This window comes from Lolium perenne, chromosome 6 (assembly GCF_019359855.2).
Source record: "Lolium perenne isolate Kyuss_39 chromosome 6, Kyuss_2.0, whole genome shotgun sequence".
Taxonomy (NCBI): domain Eukaryota; kingdom Viridiplantae; phylum Streptophyta; class Magnoliopsida; order Poales; family Poaceae; genus Lolium; species Lolium perenne.
The window spans coordinates 239,201,184-239,222,066 of NC_067249.2; the positions used below are offsets into that span (position 1 = coordinate 239,201,184).

At 47.0% G+C, this 20,883-nt stretch overlaps 1 protein-coding gene across 1 annotated transcript; it reads left to right on the forward strand.

The window, feature by feature from the left end:
• Nucleotides 1-7,457: 7,457 nt before the first annotated feature.
• Nucleotides 7,458-8,233, forward strand: LOC127309250 (uncharacterized). The gene has a single exon (XM_051340166.2). The coding sequence runs from the start codon at nt 7,541-7,543 to the stop codon at nt 7,913-7,915; it is 375 nt and encodes a 124-aa protein (XP_051196126.1). The 5' UTR covers nt 7,458-7,540; the 3' UTR covers nt 7,916-8,233.
• The last annotated feature ends 12,650 nt before the right edge of the window (nt 8,234-20,883 follow it).

The window sequence follows — 20,883 nt, forward strand, 5'->3', positions numbered from 1 at the left end:
GTAACAAGCATAGGAAGATAGAACAAGTGTAGCTTCAAAAATTTCAGCACATAGAGAGGTGTTTTAGTAACATGAAAATTTCTACAACCTTATTTTCCTCTCTCATAATAATATCCAGTGGCATCATGAGCAAACTTAACAATATAACTATCACATAAAGCATTCTTATCATGAGTCTCATGCATAAAATTATTACTCTCCACATAAGCATAATCAATTTTATTAGTTGTAGTGGGAGCAAATTCAACAAAGTAGCTATCATTATTATTCTCATCATCAAATATAGGAGGCATATTGTAATCATAATCAAATTTATCCTCCATAACAAAGTGTACTAAAAGACCAATATCATTATAATCATCATAAATAGGAGGCAAAGTATCATCAAAGTAAATTTTCTCCTCAATGCTTGGGGGACTAAAAATATCATGCTCATCAAAGCCAGCTTCCCCAAGCTTAGAATTTTCCATATCATTAGCAACAATGGTGTTCAAAGCGTTCATACTAATATGTTCCATAGGTTTTTTAATTTTCGCATCAAACCATCCATGTCTTAAATCAGGAAATAGAATAAGAAGCTCATTGTTGTCCATTATGCCTAACTAGTGTAAACAAGAAACAAAAAGATGCAATTGCAGGATCTAAACGAAATAGCTTCGAGCACACACACAACGGCAACAGAAAAGTACTTAGTTACCTGGGACCGGAGTATGAGTGCCTTTTACCTTTCCTCCCCGGCAACGGCGCCAGAAAAGTGCTTGATGTCTACGGGTGCTTCTATTCTTGTAGACAGTGTTGGGCCTCCAAGAGCAGAGGTTTGTAGAACAGCAGCAAGTTTCCCTTAAGTGGATCACCCAAGGTTTATCGAACTCAGGGAGGAAGAGGTCAAAGATATCCCTCTCATGCAACCCTGCAACCACAAAGCAAGAAGTCTCTTGTGTCCCCAACACACCTAATAGGTGCACTAGTTCGGCGAAGAGATAGTGAAATACAAGTGGTATGAATGAATATGAGCAGTAGTAACGGCACCAGAAAATTGCTTGCTGGCGTGCAGTTGATGGTAGTAATATTGCAGGAAGTAAAGATGCAGTAAAACAGTAAACAAGCAGCGATTTCAGTATTTGGGAACAATGCCTAGGGATCATACTTTCACTAGTGGACACTCTCAACATTGATCACATAACAGAATAAATAGATAGATGCTAGACTCTACACCCTCTTGTTGGATGATGAACACCACTAACTGTGTAGGATTACACGAACCCTCAATGCCGGAGTTAACAAGCTCCACAATATTCAATGTTCATATTTAAATAACCTTACAGTGCATGACAGATCAACATAACCAAACCAAGTACTAACATAGCATGCACACTGTCACCTTCACACTACGAAAGGACGAATAGATCACATCAATACTATCATAGCAATAGTTAACTTCATAATCTACAAGAGATCACAATCATAGCCTACGCCAAGTACTACACGATGCACACACTGTCACCATTACACCGTGCAGGAGGAATAAACTACTTTAATAATATCACTAGAGTAGCCGGCAGATATATTGTGATACAAAACACATTGCAATCATAAAGGGATATAAATAAGCACTTCACTATGCCATTCATAAAAGTGAATAAGTATTCTGTGAAATATAGCCTAAGAGACCCACACGGTGCACACACTGTCACCTTTACACACGTGGGACAAGGAGTCTCCGGAGATCACATAAGTAAAATCCACTTGACTAGCATAATGACATCTAGATTACAAGCATCATCATATGAATCTCAATCATGTAAGGCGGCTCATGAGATTATTGTATTGAAGTACATAGGAGAGAGATGAACCACATAGCTACCGGTACAGCCCTTAGCCTCGATGGAGAACTACTCCCTCCTCATGGGAGACAGCAGCGTTGATGAAGATGGCGGTGGTGTTGATGGAGAAGCCTTCCGGGGGCACTTCCCCGTCCCGGCGGCGTGCCGGAACAGAGACTCCTGTCCCCCAGATCTTGGCTTCGCGATGGCGGCGGCTCTGGAAGGTTTTCTCTGGTTTCGTCGAACGTGGTAGGGTTTTCGCGACGGAGGCTTTAAGTAGGCGGAAGGGGAGGTCAGGGGGCCACACGAGGGCCCCACACACCAGGCCGGCGCGGCCAAGGCCCAGGCCGCGCCGCCCTAGTGTCTGGCCACCTCGTGGCCCCACTTTGTCTCTCCTTCGGACTTCTGGAAGCTTCGTGCAAAAATAGGACCCTGGGCGTTGATTTCGTCCAATTCCGAGAATATTTCCTTTGTAGGATTTCTGAAACCAAAAAGCAATGACGACAAGCGGCTCTTCGGCATCTCGTTAATAGGTTAGTGCCGGAAAATGCATAAATACGACATAAAGTATGCATAAAACATGTAGATATCATCAATAATGTGGCATGGAACATAAGAAATTATCGATATGTCGGAGACGTATCAATCCCCAAGAGCAGCACGAGCAAGAAGATCCTGAATGTACTTTTCCTGAGAGATAGAAAAGCCATCAGAAGTGGAGGAAACCTCAATGCCAAGAAAATAGCGAAGAGGACCAAGAACAGTCATAAGAAACTGATCACGAAGACGAGCCTTGACGAATGCAATATACTCAGGATCATCACCAGTAATGATCATATCATCAACATAGAGAAGAAGAAGAGTACGTCCACGAGGAGAAGTGTGAACGAAAAGTGCTGGATCATGAAGACTAGGAGAGAAACCAGTAGAAATCACCATAGAGGCGAAGCGCTCAAACCAGGCATGAGGGGCCTGTTTGAGACCATAGAGAGAACATCGAAGACGACAAACCATCCCATCGGGAACAGAATACCCAGGAGGAGGCTGCATGTAAACCTCCTCACTCAACTCGCCATTAAGAAAAGCATTCTGAACATCAAGCTGGGAGACAGACCAGCGGTGAACAAAAGCAACAGCAAGAAGGGTACGCACAGTAGTCATATGAGCCACAGGGGCAAAAGTCTCATCATAGTCACGGCCGTGCTCCTGCTGAAAGCCACGAGCCACAAGACGCGCTTTATAGCGCTCAAGAGATCCATCAGAGCGAGTCTTAATTTTATAGACCCACTTACACGTGATAGGACGAACACCAGAATGTGGAGAAACAAGATCCCAAATGCCAGTGCGCTCAAGCGCAGCGATCTCCTCAGCCATGGCAAGCTGCCATTCAGGATGACGCTCCGCATCCCGATAAGAAGTCGGCTCGGAAACGACAGAGAGACCATACTGACTAGGGGAGTAACGAGCTAGAGCACGACGCTGACGGACAGGCCATGAAGGGGGAAGGTCATCAGCAGAGGACAACTCATCAGAAGAAGCGGAAGAAGGGACAACATCAGAAGGATCCGAAGCCGGAGAACGAGGAGTACTAGGTTGACTAGACAGAGGAGAGGATGACGCCGAAGGGGGCGCATCAGGACTAGGAGGGGGAGGAGACGGGATAGCAGGGGGTGTATCCGGAAAAAGAAGAAAAGAGATATCATCCACCGGGTAAGTACCCGAGGTGGGACGAGGATAGAAGGGACGCGTCTCATCAAACGTGACATCACGAGAGATGCGCATCCGACGACCAACGGGGTCCCAACAGCGATAGCCCTTATGCTCATCACTGTATCCGAGAAAAACACACTCAACAGACTGAGCGGTCAGCTTGGTGCGATCGCGAGGAGGGAGAAGAACATAGCAAACACAACCAAATAAACGAAGTGTCGAGTAATCTGGAGAGCAACCAGAAAAACGCTCGAGAGGAATGCCGCCTTGAAGGGCAGCAGAAGGCTGAATGTTAATGAGACGTAGCGACAGCCTCAGCCCAGAAATGCGGCGGAAGAGAGAAAGCAATCATCATAGCACGGGTAGTCTCAAGAATATGACGATGCTTACGCTCGGCGACACCATTTTGAGCATGGGCGCCGGGACACGAGAACTGGGCAAGGGTGCCCTGCTCAGCAAGAACACCACGCAGGTGCTGGGAGATATACTCTCCTGCAGAGTCAGCACGAAACACACGAATAGGCGTGAAATACTGAGTACGAACCATGGCTGCAAAACGCTGATAAATAGAAAGCACCTCACTGCGACAGTGCATAAGAAACAACCAGGTGTATCGCGAAAAATCATCAATAAACAAATATAGTATCGATGACCCCCTTTCGAAGGAAAGGGAGCCGGACCCCAAACATCCGAATGAACTAAATCAAAAGGTCGCTGAGATACAGACGCACTAGTAGGATAGGGAAGCTGAATCTGTTTGGTAGAAAGCACACCCCAAAGACGAAGACCGTGCATGTGGACGCGCATAAAGGCAACGAAATCAGGGTAATTCACGCTATCGAAGATCACCGGGCAGCAAGGGATCGCAACATAGCCCGAGGAAGACATAGCTCTTTTTTTTGCTTTTTTTTTGGCTGGAAGTCAACTGCACGGCCACGCAAGGAGATCGATCTGATCTCAGTACGCACGGGCCGATCGGCCAGGGAGCAGGAAAAACCGGATCAAGCTGGGAGCCTGGCGCGAGGAGATCGAGCGGGCAACGGGAAGAGTCCTGGCGCGAGGCGGCAGAAAATGGATCGAGGCGGAAGAGCAGCGGCCGGCGCGGTAGAGCAGGTGGCGCGACGGGGCCAGGCGCGGGAGAGCAGGGGCCGGCGCCAATCGGGAGCGACGGGAGGCACGCGGGCCGATCTGGCCAGAGAGGGGCGGGCGAATCTGCTGGAGGCTGGAGGAGAATCGGCCGTCGGCCGGGGCGAGCGGAGCAGGCAGAGATCGAGCGGGAAGGAGAATCGGCCGGGGCGGGCAAAGCAGGCAGAGATCGAGCGGGGCAGGAAGGACAAGTACGAGGGGACGGGCGACGGACAAGCAAACGTCGGCCGGGAATAGAGAATCAATTTTGCTCTGATACCATGTTAGGACAATATGCTTGTTGTATTACCGGGGGCCAAAGGCCACAATATATAGTACATGTACAAGTGCACATATGCGGAAAGCCCCCTAACATATGAGGAAACTACAATAGACAGATATATACATCTAACAAATATCATCACAGCGCACAAGAAAAATCTCGGTCTTGGACAGACATGTTGTTGACGAGGCTTCTTGCTTTTCGAAAGCAATCGAGGGATGGAGGAAATGGCGTGGAGCTCCTCTTTCGACGTGCTCACGAAAATATCAGCATTGTCAGCATAAAGAGAGATTCTGCAACCAGTTACACGTGATTGTATAGGCGACATGATACCGCACTGAGTGGCTAGGGTAGGATGCACGGTAGGGGGTCGATGGCCAGAATGAATAACATGGGAGAGAGTAGATCGCCTTGTCGCAGACCGTGGGCATGCTAGAAGGAGCATCACGGCTCACCGTTTAAGAAGGACTCTTGAGGTGGCCAAGGCGAGCGAGAGACATACCCAGTCACACCATAATTGTCCAAAACCAATAGCCTTCATGACATCTTGAGGTGGTCTAGACTCCTCAGCTTGGAGGAGACACCAGATGATTTCATTATTTGCAGCAATCTGAACCGAGGTTCTCCAAAACATTGTCTTGCCATTTCTTGAGAGCCTTTGCCGTATGTTCGGGTTTAGGGTTTAGGAGATTTCCCTTGCTTCGTTTGTTCTTGTGAAAACTTAACTGTCAAAATTGCATTTTTATGTATGGAGTTTCGTAGATAGCTTGCGATCGACGGGTCACGGTACCGTCAATATATGCTCCGGGTATGTCGACTGCTAATTAATTTTTTTTAACTTCCAATCTATCTACTATAACGAACTCTACTTCAACAAGTTTTGCACGGTTTTGGTGATGGAGGGGCGAGGATGGCGGCACGCCTTTGGCTCAATCGAGTGTTCGTAGTCGTTGCTAGGTGGTGCAAAAACCTTTTTTTTGACGTTTTAGTGTTCTTTATACTGCTATTACGGTGGTCCTTTTTGCTAAAATAGAAAAGTTCTTGGACTTCCCTCTTGTGCACGCAGCACTAGTGCTAAAACTGAAACATCAGCTTAGCTGTTTTTTGACTGAACTTCAACAGTTTTTTTTTTTTGGGTTGGTTTGTCTCTAGGCAATTGAGCTGTACATGCCTGGCCAAGACGACCAAAAAGGCGCCGTGTGTATTTATCAACCTAGCAACTGATGGATTTGTCCAGAGTTTTCGTCCGGGACTTGTTTGGACATCGGAGATTACCCTCCAAATGGACAGCGAATTCCCAGCCCCGAGTGTCGTCGCCTCGTGCTCCAAATGTGCAGTTTGAGACTGCATATATGTGGACAACAGACGGCCGCTGAAGTACGCGCATCTTGCAGTTCACACACGACCCAATATCCGTTGCAATTATAGGCTGATTTGTTTTTGCGTGCTATGAAGTACTCCATAGCACGCAATTATCCGCTGGAGTACTAGTATAAACCTGAACTAATAAGGGACTTATAAGCTATTCGTTGCGAATTATCCACATCTCCGATGCTACTAATTAATTGCCGCATCATCTTGATGCATGAGGTGTGACTGCCGGCCGGAGAAGGGAAGAAGAAGCCCCCACGCTGAACTACTACAATTCATATAGCTGATGAAATGTCGTGGAAGTGGTCAGGGGGGTTTTGTCTTGTTAGATGGAACCTCCAGTGGGGCAGTAGGCCGAAGATGCCCTTTGTTTTATTTAAAAGATGCCCTTTGTTGATCAGAGCTAGCTTGCGGGAAAATATCACATGATAACATCCTTCAAATAGCCTACGCCAAGATTAACTAGGTTGGACGGTTCCTAAAATATCCAACCATGATACCACTTACGAAAATTTAAATTTACATGTTTCTATATTGTTTTGAAAAAATATTGAGAGTGTTCATAAAATCTGTGTTTATTACTCTTATAATTTTTAGAATCAAATTTAAAATACACAAAGAGAAATTGATATGTGAATAGTGTCATTTGTGCTTTTATATTTTTGTGACGCCGTTTATGTTGGATTTGTCGTTTTTGTTTCTTTATGTTTGTCTCATTTGGAAGGTTCTGAAAATTCTAGAGTGTAAACACACATCTTGTGTGTTCACAATTGTTTGCGAAATTTTTAGAATCTTGTATATTTGAATTTTGACAAATGATATCGTGGTATCATTCAAAGGGTAGTATCATGTGATACTTTTCAGCTAGTATGACCTGTGCTGATGTGCATGCACGGCAACAGGAGCCACTGAGCCAGTATGTATGACAGTATAATTATAACACGTCAACCTCACGATTACCCAAGACCTATCGCTGTACCACCTTCCCGTAACCTCCTCTTCGTCTCGGAGGTCATCTTCAAGGGATGTCCTATCTCTCCATATTACCTACATACAATTGTGCTTCACCAGAGGCCATCATCATCATCATCATCATCATATAAAACCAGCACCGGTGTAGTGCTGTAACACGAACCACACCGAAAGCAAAGTAGTAGCAGCACCTCGCTCGCTCGTTCCGGCCATAGCTAGCCTCATACTCGGTTCAAGCAAGCTAGCTGAGAGACCGATGGGAGATATGGAGCGCACGGGCGCGCCGCGGCGAGGAGCCCTGCGATTCCGGATGCCGAGGCGGCCGGCCTTGGCGACGGCCGCGCCGTTGCTGCCGGCAGCTGGAGGCCGCAAGAAGAAGAAGATGGCGGTGGCAAGGCTGGGCGGCGGCGCGCCGAGGAGCATTTTAGGTGCGGCCCGGCGGCTGCGGGTGCGGTGGGTGGCGGGGGCGTACCGGCTGGCGGTGCGCCGGTTGCGCGCCTTCTACGCCAGGGTGCTCCAGGACCTCCTCGACGGCGCCGTTGTGGCCGACACAGTGCGCGCACAGGCTGGCGCCGACTGGTCCTTCGGCACTGCATTCCCGCCCGTTGTCGCCGTCGGCGGCCGCTACTGAAGCCTGTCCCGACGCGGCAGGAACCGCGGGCTTGTATTCATAGATCAAGTTATCAACCCTACCAACCCGGCTCCTGCAGCGTGTAGGTGTAAGCCACCTGTTTCGCTCCATTTGTTGCACACTCATACTCCCTTCGGACGGAATTAATCCATGCGAGTGATTCAAAGGGAGTAGTATATGCATGTGACTAGATCGCGTCGAGTAATCATGACCAGAGCGAGTATCTCTTAGTGCAAAACCTATCGAATAACATTTATAACATAGATTATCTCAACATATAAGCAATTCACATGATGTGATGTAATTTTAATCATTTTAGTTCCCACATGATGTTTTTTACTATAATTTTAACTAAAAGCACGTCAAACATTATGAAACGGCGAGAGCAGTCTACATCTGGTTGTAACCTATATCCATATCGCTCATCACTTTATCAATCTAATTATCTACACCCTCCATTTCTAAAAAAAAAAAGCTAAGCTTCACAACTTTTTTTTTAGATATGCGTGAATATAAGATAAAATATATCTATATACTTTTGTATCTAGAAAAAGTTACACTAGTAGAAAAATGGGCTATAATCCCGGTTGATAAGGGCATTTAGTCCCGGTTTTGCAACTGGGACTAGTTATTCGGGACTAAAGCTCCTCCCTTTTAGTGCTGGTTGCCCGCCACGTGGCCTGCTAGCGCGCGTCGGGGCAAATAATCTTTAGTCCCGGTTTGTAACACCAACCGGGATTAAAGGCTATTTCGTTAATTTTCTTAATCCATTTTTATTTTTATAATTATTTTTCAATCCCTCTTTTTTTTCTATTTTTTTCAGAATTTCTAGTATATCAGTTATTTGACAAGTTTAGCCTGTAACTACACTTAATCTCTAGTCAAATTGTTTACTCGTCGTCAAACTTCCCACTCGGTCATCCATCCTCCCACTACTCCAGCACTAGCATGCTTAACTTCCAAGTTCCTTCTCATTCCGCTTCCAAGTGCTTCGCGCGCATGTTGTTGATAGTAGTATCATATCAATCCTATTAACATGTTGGTCGATGTTACACTTATTTATTGTTTGAATTCCAATAATTGTTTTAATAAACAAAACTAATGATGTAATAATAATCTTGTGTTATAATTGTATTATAATTTTGATTTTTTATAACTATTAACTTTTTAATTTGTATTATAATTGTTTTTTAAAATATTTTTTTTGCCAAACCTGAAAATTTGAAAATCTAAAAAATGGCTAACTTTATGGTTAAGTAATAGTACTCGTTATGCAGGATGCAATTATTAATTTAAATTTTTTAAAAATAATAAAATCCTGAATTTCTGGCAAAAACTAAAATCTTCCTACTTTCATATTTTCATTTGGAATTTTGAGAATATAAAAATTGTCTAACTTTATGTCACACTTCTTTCATTTGGAATTTGGATGTAACTTTTTCTCACGATCATTTTGATATATTATACGTTTTTTCCCCACGTCGTATGCAAAAGTTAATGCCATTTAACCTTTTTCTAAACTTTTTATGCAAAAAAAGTCAAAATTCAAATTTGTTAATTTTCTCTAATAGTAGGTTGCATAACATACAGGAATCTCAAAATATTTTATTTTTTGAATTTTCTATCATTTGTTTTGTATTTTACAGAGCTAAAAAAGGCGATCCACGGGGAGCGGGGGAGGTGGAGGTGCGTGTGGAGCCAAAAAACCTAAAAATCCTTTAGTCCCGGTTGGTGTTACAATTGGAGTACTTCATTAATTTTTAGTTGTGGGACCAATGGCCGAGATTATATCAACCCGCTATGAAATTACATAACTAAATCATGAGTAACTTAAATAGCACAAATTGTTGCCGTTCTGTGTCATTTTAGATAACCAAGTGAATGTTCTACCGTTTTAATGAGAAAATCATTTAACTAATAAACGATATTATGTGTTATTCTATATGTATCTGCCAAAGATATAATTTAACATATTATCTCTTCATGCAAGTTACTCATGCCATTTGTTTCTTCAGCCCGACTTTACCTAATTTGCAAGCAACATCAACCGAGAATATTTCTAAATCTTAACAACCTTTATTTGGGTTCACGTCGACCACATTTCTCATCTCGGTTACGGTGATCAACATATACCTGCAGACAATTTTATGTGTCATGTGTATTATATTTTCATAGTTATTCACATTCTTCTATTTTATAACAAGAAGCTGAGGTAAGCTCTCATGCATGCATGCAAACTTCATACTTGGCCATTCATAGATGAGAACATAGTTGTGAGTATCCCAATATGCATCATAATATCTTATGATTCTATGATACGATCGCTGCCAATCGATAAGGATCAATGGTATATTAATCTTGGTAGTATATTACTCATATTGTGATACGTATTGCCGTATTTTTTTGTATCCCAATACAAATTTGATACCATGGATCTCACGCTTACACAAAAAAAATAAGGACATAATAGCGTGACAAGCTGAAGAGGAAAAATTATCTCAGAGTCACAAGCTGAACTAAGTATTTTGATCACATGGCTTCCATTAGTTTTGTGCGAGATGGGTATACACGCTTCTACATCAAAGAAAGTAGTCAACTAGTCATATGTACTAGGCTACTAGCTTCAAAGTATATGACACCACTCTTCTTTTACCTGAGTTTGTAATTAGTTATGTTCCTATCATGAATCAGATGCCGATGTATATTTTTAATATATTTTTTATTTTAAAATAAAAATCGCATAGTATCATGTTACTAATATACGATACTGCTCATAAGAAAACGGTCCTACCTAGTACATATCTCGATGCTAATAACCTTGGAAGAGAATGTACGATGATGACCCTTCTTTAGTTCACCGTGAGGGCTCGTTTGGCATGGGTATTTTCTAGTGTAGACCTATGTATTGTACCCAGTGTTTTTGGTGAAACCACCCACGTCACATAATACACTTCCCCATCAAATACTCTTTCCATACCACCAACTCAAACTGTTTGTCCAAGGGGTTTGCCAAGAGGTGTATCATCAATTAAAACATGATATTTTCACAACTTAAACAATACTTTTGATTGAAGTATACCATCAGTAAAAATTGAGTCTTTATAGCACTTCAGCACACAGTATGAGCAATACTTTTTTTTTATCATGTCATGTAGAATTGCAAAAATATCTTACTAGTATATTACAAAAAGAATGGAAGTCCAATAATATAAGAAATAATTTATTTTCCTTTGCCAGGATGAGGTACACAGTTCCAAGGGTTAGGTACAGGATCCCAGCCGGGTGGAGGCTGCTCTTCTTCGAGTCCTGAAATCCAATAAGGCATGGGTCCCCAAACAAAAGCGAGTCATAAATTGTAAGTTGGTGCTTGTCCAATCGACTGCATGACTAAAAACCCTCTCTTCTCTCCTTCCCCCTCACGTGCCCGCCGCCTCCTTCAGTTCCCGGCCAACCCATTCCCCCCATCTGTTTGGCGGCCACGCCGGCGGATAGAGGAGGGGGGGGGCCGTCCTCTTCATCGTCTGTTTTTTGTGCGTCTGTTTTTTTTCTGGGTTTGTGTCCCTAGCGGCATCGGTGAGGTAGAGGTGGCGATGTCGTGTTGGAATAAGGTCTCTTAGGCCTGTCTCTACCCCGTGGGCATCCGATTCAGAGTCAACAAAGGGCCCGTGAGGGTTCGCGTTCCCGGAATTTTTTTTATTCTTTTCGGATCTTGGCAATTGACGTGTCTATCAAGGGTATTTTTTCTGGTTGTGGGGATTTCCGGATCGTCATGTACTTTTATCGATGGTCACTTCTTCTTCATCCTCGGGAAGGGTGTGGTCTTCTAGAACGGTTCGGTGACTTTCCATCCGCAACAAACAACATCAGGCAGGTTCAGGGAGGAGCAACAACGGCGGTGGGCTATCGACATGATCTGGAGGTTGAAGATGAAGGGTGTCTCAAGAATTTGTTGTAATTTTCATTTTTCTTGTGGTCTTTGTATTGTCGTATGTTTCTTTCAATTTCAAGGTCCCTTTTCTCAAAAAAAAAAAGGGTTGTTCACTGTTAGTTAACTGGCAATGAGTCGTTGTCATGATTATAGTTTAAATTTAAATTATATATGTGATAAGAATTGTGGAACAGGGAGAATACCTTTTACTTTTTCCTCAAACCTGTTTGGATGATGTCCCGTTGTCCTACCCGCAAACGGGATCCAGCCATTTCCGTTCTTATAGCAAAAGAAAGAAAGAAAAAAACTAGTAGGTTCAAGCATGAGCACGGTCAATAACAGCGCACTCTCATGTCGGCTTGTTTCGCTTCAGGCTTTGAGCTGAATATGCATGGCCAATAACATCCCTTTAGAACCGTGACTGCACATGATTGCACAAGCTAACTAGCAGCCGATGGATATATGTCCAGATGGTGATAACAGTTAGTACCATCCATCCAAATGGACGCCGATTTCACGATCGTGCCCTAATTAATCCATTGAATTGATGGTGTGCATGTGGCGTCAACGAACGGCCGGTGCACGAGCGACCTGTTCTCCACACCATATCCATTGCGAATATATCCTGAACCTTTTAAAGGTAATTACGTGTCAGCGTCAACCAACTTGAAGTTGCTTGTCTTGAACCGAAATTAGTTTACTATCCATGCATTTTTCGTCAATGTACGCTCTGGATCCGCGGGCTGCTAATTAAATTCTCCGAGTTCCATCTTCCGCACGCACCACTGATCAAACTGAAGCATCAGCTTAGCTATTTGTTTGACTCAACTGAACTTCGTTTACTTTTCCAGAACCTCATAAGCGCTGAGGTGGAGAACAGATAGATGATCCATTAGGAAAAACAAGTACATGTGCAGTCTTCCCCTGAATCATCCTCTGGCAGCTAGAAATGCATGTGCCGTAAGCACTTAAGCCCGAACCGATTGGGCGTCATGCAATTTCGTGCATGCATGGAGCTGCCAACCACCTACACGCTAAGAGCAAGTACAATACTAGTAAGACTTAGTTAGCAGGCTCTAAGGATTTAAATATTATATTAATACTTAATTTTTTTGAAGTGCATTTATGCTTAGTTGGATGAGAGAGAATATGAGAGCAAGTTCAATAGTAGAGCCAAGGATAAGTGGGCTCACACAAGAGTTGGCTCTAGCATGTGCTCCTATGTAGCTTGTGAGACTGAGAAGTAGACCACGTATTAGTAAAGTAGTACATATTTATATCTAGCTATTGTACATATTAACTATAAGGCTAGCTCTACATGACATGGCAATGTCTTGTACCTCTAAAAACTGACCCCCGCGTCGTCTCCAGGGGCGGCTCGGGGGAAACCTAGCCCACCGCCGCCGCCACCCCAGCCCCCAGGCTCCAACCCCCCTCGCCGTCGCCGGATGACTTCGCCGGGCAAAGCCCGTGCGGAAGACGGCGGCGGCGGGGCCTCTCCCGCGCGGCCGCGCTGCAATCGCGGATCGGGGCGGCGGCTCTGCTCCGGTTGGGGAGGCTCTCGGCCCCTTGCGGCGGCGGACGGTCCGGCGGCTCCTGGCGGCCTGGAGCCCCCTCGCGCGCCGTGGACTCCCCTGTTGCGCCTCCGGTGGCTGAGCTCCGGCTCCCCTGCACCGGCCCGGCGGCGTCGACGCCGGCAGCCCTGTGGCTGCGGCTCGTCGCGTTGGGGTGGGGTGGCGCCCCCCCTCCTGCTTGGTGGTTCCTTTGTGCGGGGTGGCGGCCTGCTGGCTGTTGCTGGTCGTCGGCGGCGCCCTGGAGGTGGTCGCCAGATCGTGCAGGATCTGGCCCGTCGACTTCGTCGGCGGCGAGTTCTGTGGTGGCCCTGCTTCGCGATGGCGCGGTCGTGGTTGCAGGTGTGTGCGGGCCAGTGGAACTGCAGGCTGGCTTCGGCCAGTTGCGTGGGGATGGTGGCCTTGATGTTCCGGGCGAAAGTCTGCCCGGCTATGTCCGGCCGGCGGTGGCTGCGCCTGCGGGCGTTGTTCCCTCGTTGGAGGCACTGCCGTGGAGCTCCCTCGGCCTCCAAGCTCGGATCAGGCTCTTCGGGTGAAAGCTTTGGCCCTGTTGGGTAGGGCGACGGGCGTCGTCTCACGTCGCTTACCTCCTTTGGGGCGTCGTCTAGAAGACCTCGATCACATCTGCTCTTCCTTTGGGCTGGACGCACACATCTTCGCGGTTGGCAGGTGTCCAACCGGCGATGTCGGTGTTCCGTGTGGCGGCTTATGTTGCAACGATGGCGTTGAAGAGTGATGGTTTGGTCGCGGCAAGACCTTGTTAGTCGGCTTGGCCCGGCGTGTCTGAGTTTCCTCCATGCTGGTCTTCCGTTGCTGTGGAGTCGGAGCTGCCATGTTCTTCGAGGTCTTCTCTTGGGCGGCGTACGATGACCTGCAAGGGGCGGTCCAGGTGAAGTTCACCTTCGGCGCGGGTCTTGCGCATCCCCTCGCCGGAGCTCGTCATCCGAGTCGGAGCTGCATTCCCCTACACGAGGAGCCACCTGTTTGGCGTTGGCCAGCTTGAACCTCGCGGTGCCGCTTCGGCAAGGTCTTCTTTGTTGGTCGCTTCTTCGGGGAAGTCGGAGTCGCTGCGGGTGCGGAGTGATGACGATGACGCCGGTGGGCAACCTCGACGACGATCTTCGCCTAGGTGGTGTTTGTGCAGCTTCGGTGGGTTGCCAGGGTGGTTGTGTTTGCCCATGCGACGGTCGTGTTCCATGACGGTCGGCATGGGTGTTTGTACTGGTTTTTGGTCGGTTTTCCGTTAATAAACTGACCACCTATTCTTCTCTATTAATGAAAATGGCAAGTCTTGCCTCGTTTCAAAAAAACATGGCAATGTCTTATAGGTAGTTGTTGACTCTATTATTGAACATGCTCTAAGGCTGCAATTACATTATCTATAATGAAGGTGTTATAAGCAGTATTATGTATTCTATACATGCAAAAAGGTGATATGTCACTGAAATCAATGACAAGAGCGATCATGCTCATAGGTCATAGCACAGATAAATATTGTATCATATATATCACGTAGAACTGAAAAAAAAAATTTCTAATAGATCTTGCAAACAATTTGGTATTGAAATTTTATAAATCATATATATAATAAGAGTAGTATCCTGCATAATACTAGTCTAGGGTACTCTCACTATAACCAGCATGGCTGGTTTATAATAATTATGATAACTGATACACCTGCCTACGGCGCTTTGCGTTTGACTGAACACCGTTTACTTGCTGTACAACCACTGACCGTATCTCCAACATGTGTACTACTTGATTTGTTGCCAATATGTATGCTTCTACCTAACTGCAGATTAGATGTGCTTGATCTTCAGGAGTATACCATAATGGTCCCAGTTTTGCGGACGATTTGCGTGGGAATGATTCGAGATGCCCTTGGCTGATTAAATAACTGATTCGGCGTATCTCCGACCAGTAGCTTGTTGAGCATGTTGATAACCTGTGCTTGCCGATGATCGATGCATGCCGCTGTGTGTGTAGGAGGTCAACGTCCTCTGACATGATCACCGTTCCCAAGAGCCAAGACCTATCTGTTAAGGCAATATGCTTGTTGTATTATTAGGGGGCCAAATGCCACAATATATAGTACATGTACAGGTGCGCATATGTAGAAAGCCCCCTAACATATGGGGAAACTACAATATACAGATATATACATCTAACACCCCCCTCAAACTCATGGTGGATCCACAACACTGAGTTTGGAGAGTAAGAAAACATGCTGCGCTCGAGTCTGTGCCTTCGTAAAGAAATCCGCCAACTACAAATCTGAAGGCACATAATGAACCGCAACAACATCATCCTGTACCTGAGCACGTGTGTAAAAAGCATCAACACCAATATGCTTGGTCAGCTCATGCTTGACCGGATCACGTGCAATACTGATAGCACCTGTACTGTCAGACAAAAGTGGAGTGGGTGTCGTAACAGAGACCCCAAAATCTGCAAGCAACCACCGTAACCAAGTCACCTCAGCAATCAACAAAGCCATAGCCCGCAACTCAGCCTCAACACTCGAACGGGAAACTGCGACCTGTTTCTTCGTCTTCCAAGCAACAAGCGAACCACCAAGAAACACACAGTAAGCAGAAAGTGAACGACGATCCGTAGGATCACTCGCCCACGTAGCATCCGAATAGCACTGGAGCTGGAGAGAGCTGGAACGGGGAAAGAAAAGGCGACGAGTGATCGTGCCACGAAGGTAACGAAGAACACGGAGGAGATGACTATAGTGAACAGTGGTAGGAGCTGAGACAAACTGACTCAGAATATGAACAGGATAAGAAATATCAGGACGAGTGACAGCAAGATAAACAAGACTCCCAACAAGATGGCGATAACGGGTGGGATCAGGAAGAGGATCACCATCAGTAGGACGAAGCTTAACATTAAGCTCCATAGGAGTATCAACCGTGCGCTCATCCCCAAGAGCAGCACGAGCAAGAAGATCCTGAATGTACTTTTCCTGAGAGATAGAAAAGCCATCAGAAGTGGATGAAACCTCAATGCCAAGAAAATAGCGAAGAGGACCAAGATCAGTCATAAGAAACTGATCCCGAAGACGAGCCTTGACGAAGGCAATATACTCAGGATCATCACCAGTAATGATCATATCATCAACATAGAGAAGAAGAAGAGTACGTCCACGAGGAGAAGTGTGAACGAAAAGTGCTGGATCATGAAGACTAGGAGAGAAACCAGCAGCAGTCACCACAGAGGCGAAGCGCTCAAACCAGGCACGAGGGGCCTGTTTGAGACCATAGAGAGAACGTCGAAGACGACAAACCATCCCATCGGGAACAGAATACCCAGGAGGAGGCTGCATGTAAACCTCCTCACTCAACTCGCCATTAAGAAAAGCATTCTGAACATCAAGCTGGGAGACAGACCAGCGGCGAACAGAAGCAACAGCAAGAAGGGTACGCACAGTAGTCATATGAGCCACAGGGGAAAAAGTCTCATCATAGTCACGGCCGTGCTCCTGCTGAAAACCACGAGCCACAAGACGCGCTTTATAGCGCTCAAGAGATTCATCAGAGCGAGTCTTAATTTTATAGACCCACTTACACGTGATGGGACGAACACCAGAAGGGGGAGAAACAAGATCCCAAGTGCCAGTGCACTCAAGCGCAGCGATCTCCTCAGCCATGGCAAGCTGCCATTCAGGATGACGCTCGGCATCCCGATAAGAAGTCGGCTCGGAAACGACAGAGGGACCATACTGACTAGGAGAGTAACGAGCTGGAGCACGACGCTGACGAACAGGCCGTGAAGGGGGAAGCTCATCTGCAGAAGACAAGTCATCAGAAGAAGAGGAAGAAGGGACAGCATCGGAAGGAGCCGAAGCCGGAGAACGAGGAGTACTAGGTGGACTAGACGAACGAGAGGATGGCGCCGAAGGGGGCGCATCAGAAGTAGGAGGGAGGGGAGGAGGGACAGCAGGGGGTGCATCCGGAAAAAGAAGAAAAGAGATATCTGTTGATCGCCAAAACCCACCGGCGGGCAGCGGCCTGTCAACACGGTAGAGCCGGGAAGAGCCTAGAGCTGCGGCTGGCTGAGACCCCTCCGAGCGACGGCCCGCAATGCTCTTCTGGTCACACGCGGCGATGCGAAGTGCAAGGGCGTGCCACCTGACCTATACCTGGTCAGGAAGGTGATGGGGATGCCTCGCTTAGTTCCTGCATGGCATACACGTAAACATTAAATCAGAGCCTCGATCGGCTCTCAGGCTATCCTGTGAATCGGCTCAAAGAGCCGATCCACCCATGATCCGTACGGGGTGCACGAATACTTGGTGATCCTGCTTGATCAAGATAAAGCTAATGAGATCTACGACGATTTAGGGTTTTCACCGCATAATCGGATCATCCTACTCCAGGTTGGGCCTCGCGGCCACGCACGGTGCTCGTAAGCCGATCCTAAACAAGGCCACACAACCAACGTGACGTTGATCATCGGAACATCCTGTTTAGGACTTGCGAACGCCACCCTACGTGCCGCTGGATCCTCCCCCCCTTCGTAAGGCCTAACTATTGCAGATATTAAACTAATCCTTGCAGAGCAAGGAGCAATCGTAACGGATCAGATCTACTAGATGATGAACAAGCAGGTGCCGCCCCACGCCCGAGATAGGCGTGAGGGCGGCTAGACATGCGAGGGTTGCACTACGTAAGCATGTTTATACGAAGAGCTATGCTAACCCTAACACATCTATGATAACTACGTTGCCCGCCATCAAAGACGCTTCAAGACGGCAACGCATGAACAACGTGGGGCTTGTGCTGCCTAGATCGCAAGATGCGATCTAGGCAGCATGTCGCTTACCTGATTGAAACCCTCGAGACGAAGGAGTTGGCGATGCGCCGAGATTGGTTTGTTTTGGGGTGAACGTTGTGTTGTTGTTTATTCCATAAACCCTAGATACATATTTATAGTCCGGCGGACTTTCTAATTCGGACGTGCACCTAACCGTGCACGAGTAAAACTCTAACTTTTAATCTAAAGATACGATCCACTAAATTACAGATACAATGGGCAATTCAGCCCAACTTCGTGTATAAGGCCAATTCTTGTTTTTCCTTCCATGTATATCTTCAAGTCTTTCTCAATCGTGGCCCACCTCTGACTCGGTCAAATTCTGGTGATAACACATGCCCCCCTGGTTTTGGAATTGGTAATTCCAAAATCACTCTGTTTTCCTTCGTCGGGTCATGTCGTGGCAGAACCGTCGCAGTATCTTTCATCATGATGCCCTGCCTCCTCAACTTCTCCGCGTGATTTGGCAGTTTTTTTTTTCTTAGGCACCTCTTCCTCGGAAACTGCTGTGGCATTGAATTTCCACTATATCCCCTTTTATTTAACCGCTACGCACAGTTCTCCTCCGTATCTCCATCGCACTAGCACTCCAAAAGCCCTCCTGCCACCATGTCCTCTTCCTCCTCTGCTCCATCGGGTCCTTCCAGCCAGTCCTCCGCATCCCGTGAGCCGACGCCGGAGTACAATCCGGCAGAGGTCCATGCAGCGAACATCCGCCGCGCCATTGCGGCCGGGGAGGAGCCAGACCACGACTTCTCCATCTGGTCCGAGGACGACCAGTCCTCGACGGACGGGGAGAGCGACCTCCGCTTCCTCACCGTTGGGGCAACGGAGGAGGAGAGAGCGACGACAGCTTCTCCTGCGACTTCACCTCTTCCGGTGAGGAGGAGGAGCAGGAAGAGGAGGAGGAGGACGACAACGAGAGCTCCTCCGACGAGCCGCCGGCCAAGCGGTTCTGCCCTTGGCCGGGCAATCTTAGCGACTTCGACAGCGACGAGGACGACGCTGACGAAGAGGATGAAGACAACGAGGACCCGGTCGGCGGCCATTGGAGCGACGACGAGCCCGCCGGGAGCAGCGCCGACAGCGGCGGCGACGGCGACGACGAGGGCAGTGATGGCCCGTAGATAGGACTTCTAGAATAGGGCCAGTAGTAGTAGATGGGGCAATGTATCCCCTAGTACTTCCTTTTGAGAGCAATCAGCTCTTTTATGTAAGAAATCTAATCAATGAAGAACTTTCCCCAATTTGATCTTGCCGATTTCCTTTGAGTTTAATTTAGCCGATTCCTCCTTCTACTGACCTTGCCGATTCGTCCCCTTTGCCAATGCGTAATGAGCCGATAGTACCACATCGGTCCTTTGAATTTCACCCTTCCCTTCCTCAACTGATGCAGGATCTTTCAGGAAAGCCTTTGAACTTTCTAACCAAACCCAATAATCCTCTTCAGTACTCATCATCGTGAAGAAGGTTGCAATGAAGGATCAGCCGATAGTATCCCCAATCGGCTCTTTAAACAGAGCAAAAGAGAGCATCCACCGGGCCTGCTGCCCCCCGAGCCTTATCTGTTAAAGAATGGCGGATATCGGCTCTGTAACTCGCACGTCGGCTCCTGATAGGGTCAAAGGTGAACACAAGCAGAACATGTGGTGAGGATAATTTTGGCCGATTGCTGGGATCGGCCTCCATAATGATTAGAGCGCCGATCGAAGGTTCTGTAATGTCCCTTCATAGACCAGTGGGGCCGATCACAAGGATCAGCCTCGCCAAGTTACACGTCGCTTTGCTTTGACTACATGGTCAGGCCGGTGGATAAAACCAGCTTAACCCTTCCCTTTGTCACATCGATGCGTTCGCAGTCGTCTAAGTTGATGCCTGAGAGGGGTTCTTGGCCTGCTGCTTCCCATGCGTTCATGCCAGCCGTTGAAACTTCAACTGAATCATCGGCCTGGACGACTTCTACCTCATCTCCATCCCACTGTATTATGCATTGGTGCATCGTGGAGGGAATACAGCAGTTGGCGTGGATCCAATCTCTTCCCAACAAAGACAAAGATAACTGCTCGTGCTATCGACGATGAAGAACGTTGTAGGGATAGTTTTCCTTCCTACGGTCAGATCCACGTTCAGAACTCCCTGTGCCTCAGACGCTTGGCCGTTGAAATCGCTCAATGTTACATTGGTCTTGATTAAATCCGAGCTAGAGCGTCCCAGTCGACGTAACATAGAATACGGCATGATGTTAACTGCCGCTCCGGTGTCTACCAGCATCTTGTTCACAGGCCTCCCATCGATATATCCTCGCAAATACAGGGCCTTCAGATGCCTGTAGCTCTTATCTTGTGGCTTCTCAAAGATAACCGGCCGCGGGCCGCAGTCAAGTTGTGCCACGGATGTCTCATCTAACCCTGGAGCACTGAACTCTGAAGGGAGGATGAACACCATGTTCGTGCCAGCCGATGTTTCATCATCGGCTCTCCTTTGTTTGGGGCGCCACTCCATTCTCCGTGGACGACCCTCTTCATTCAGGGCTCGCTGAACCTTTGCAGCCAGATCAGGCCGTGCCTTCCTTAGCGTATGCAAGTATAACCTTTCGGCTTCCTCCAGGCCGCGCAACCGCTGAACCCTGCGTTTCTGTGAACGGCTGA

Excerpts from the sequence above, each read along its gene's own strand:
- LOC127309250 (XM_051340166.2), top strand. The coding sequence starts at position 7,541 with ATGGGAGATATGGAGCGCACGGGCGCGCCGCGGCGAGGAGCCCTGCGA.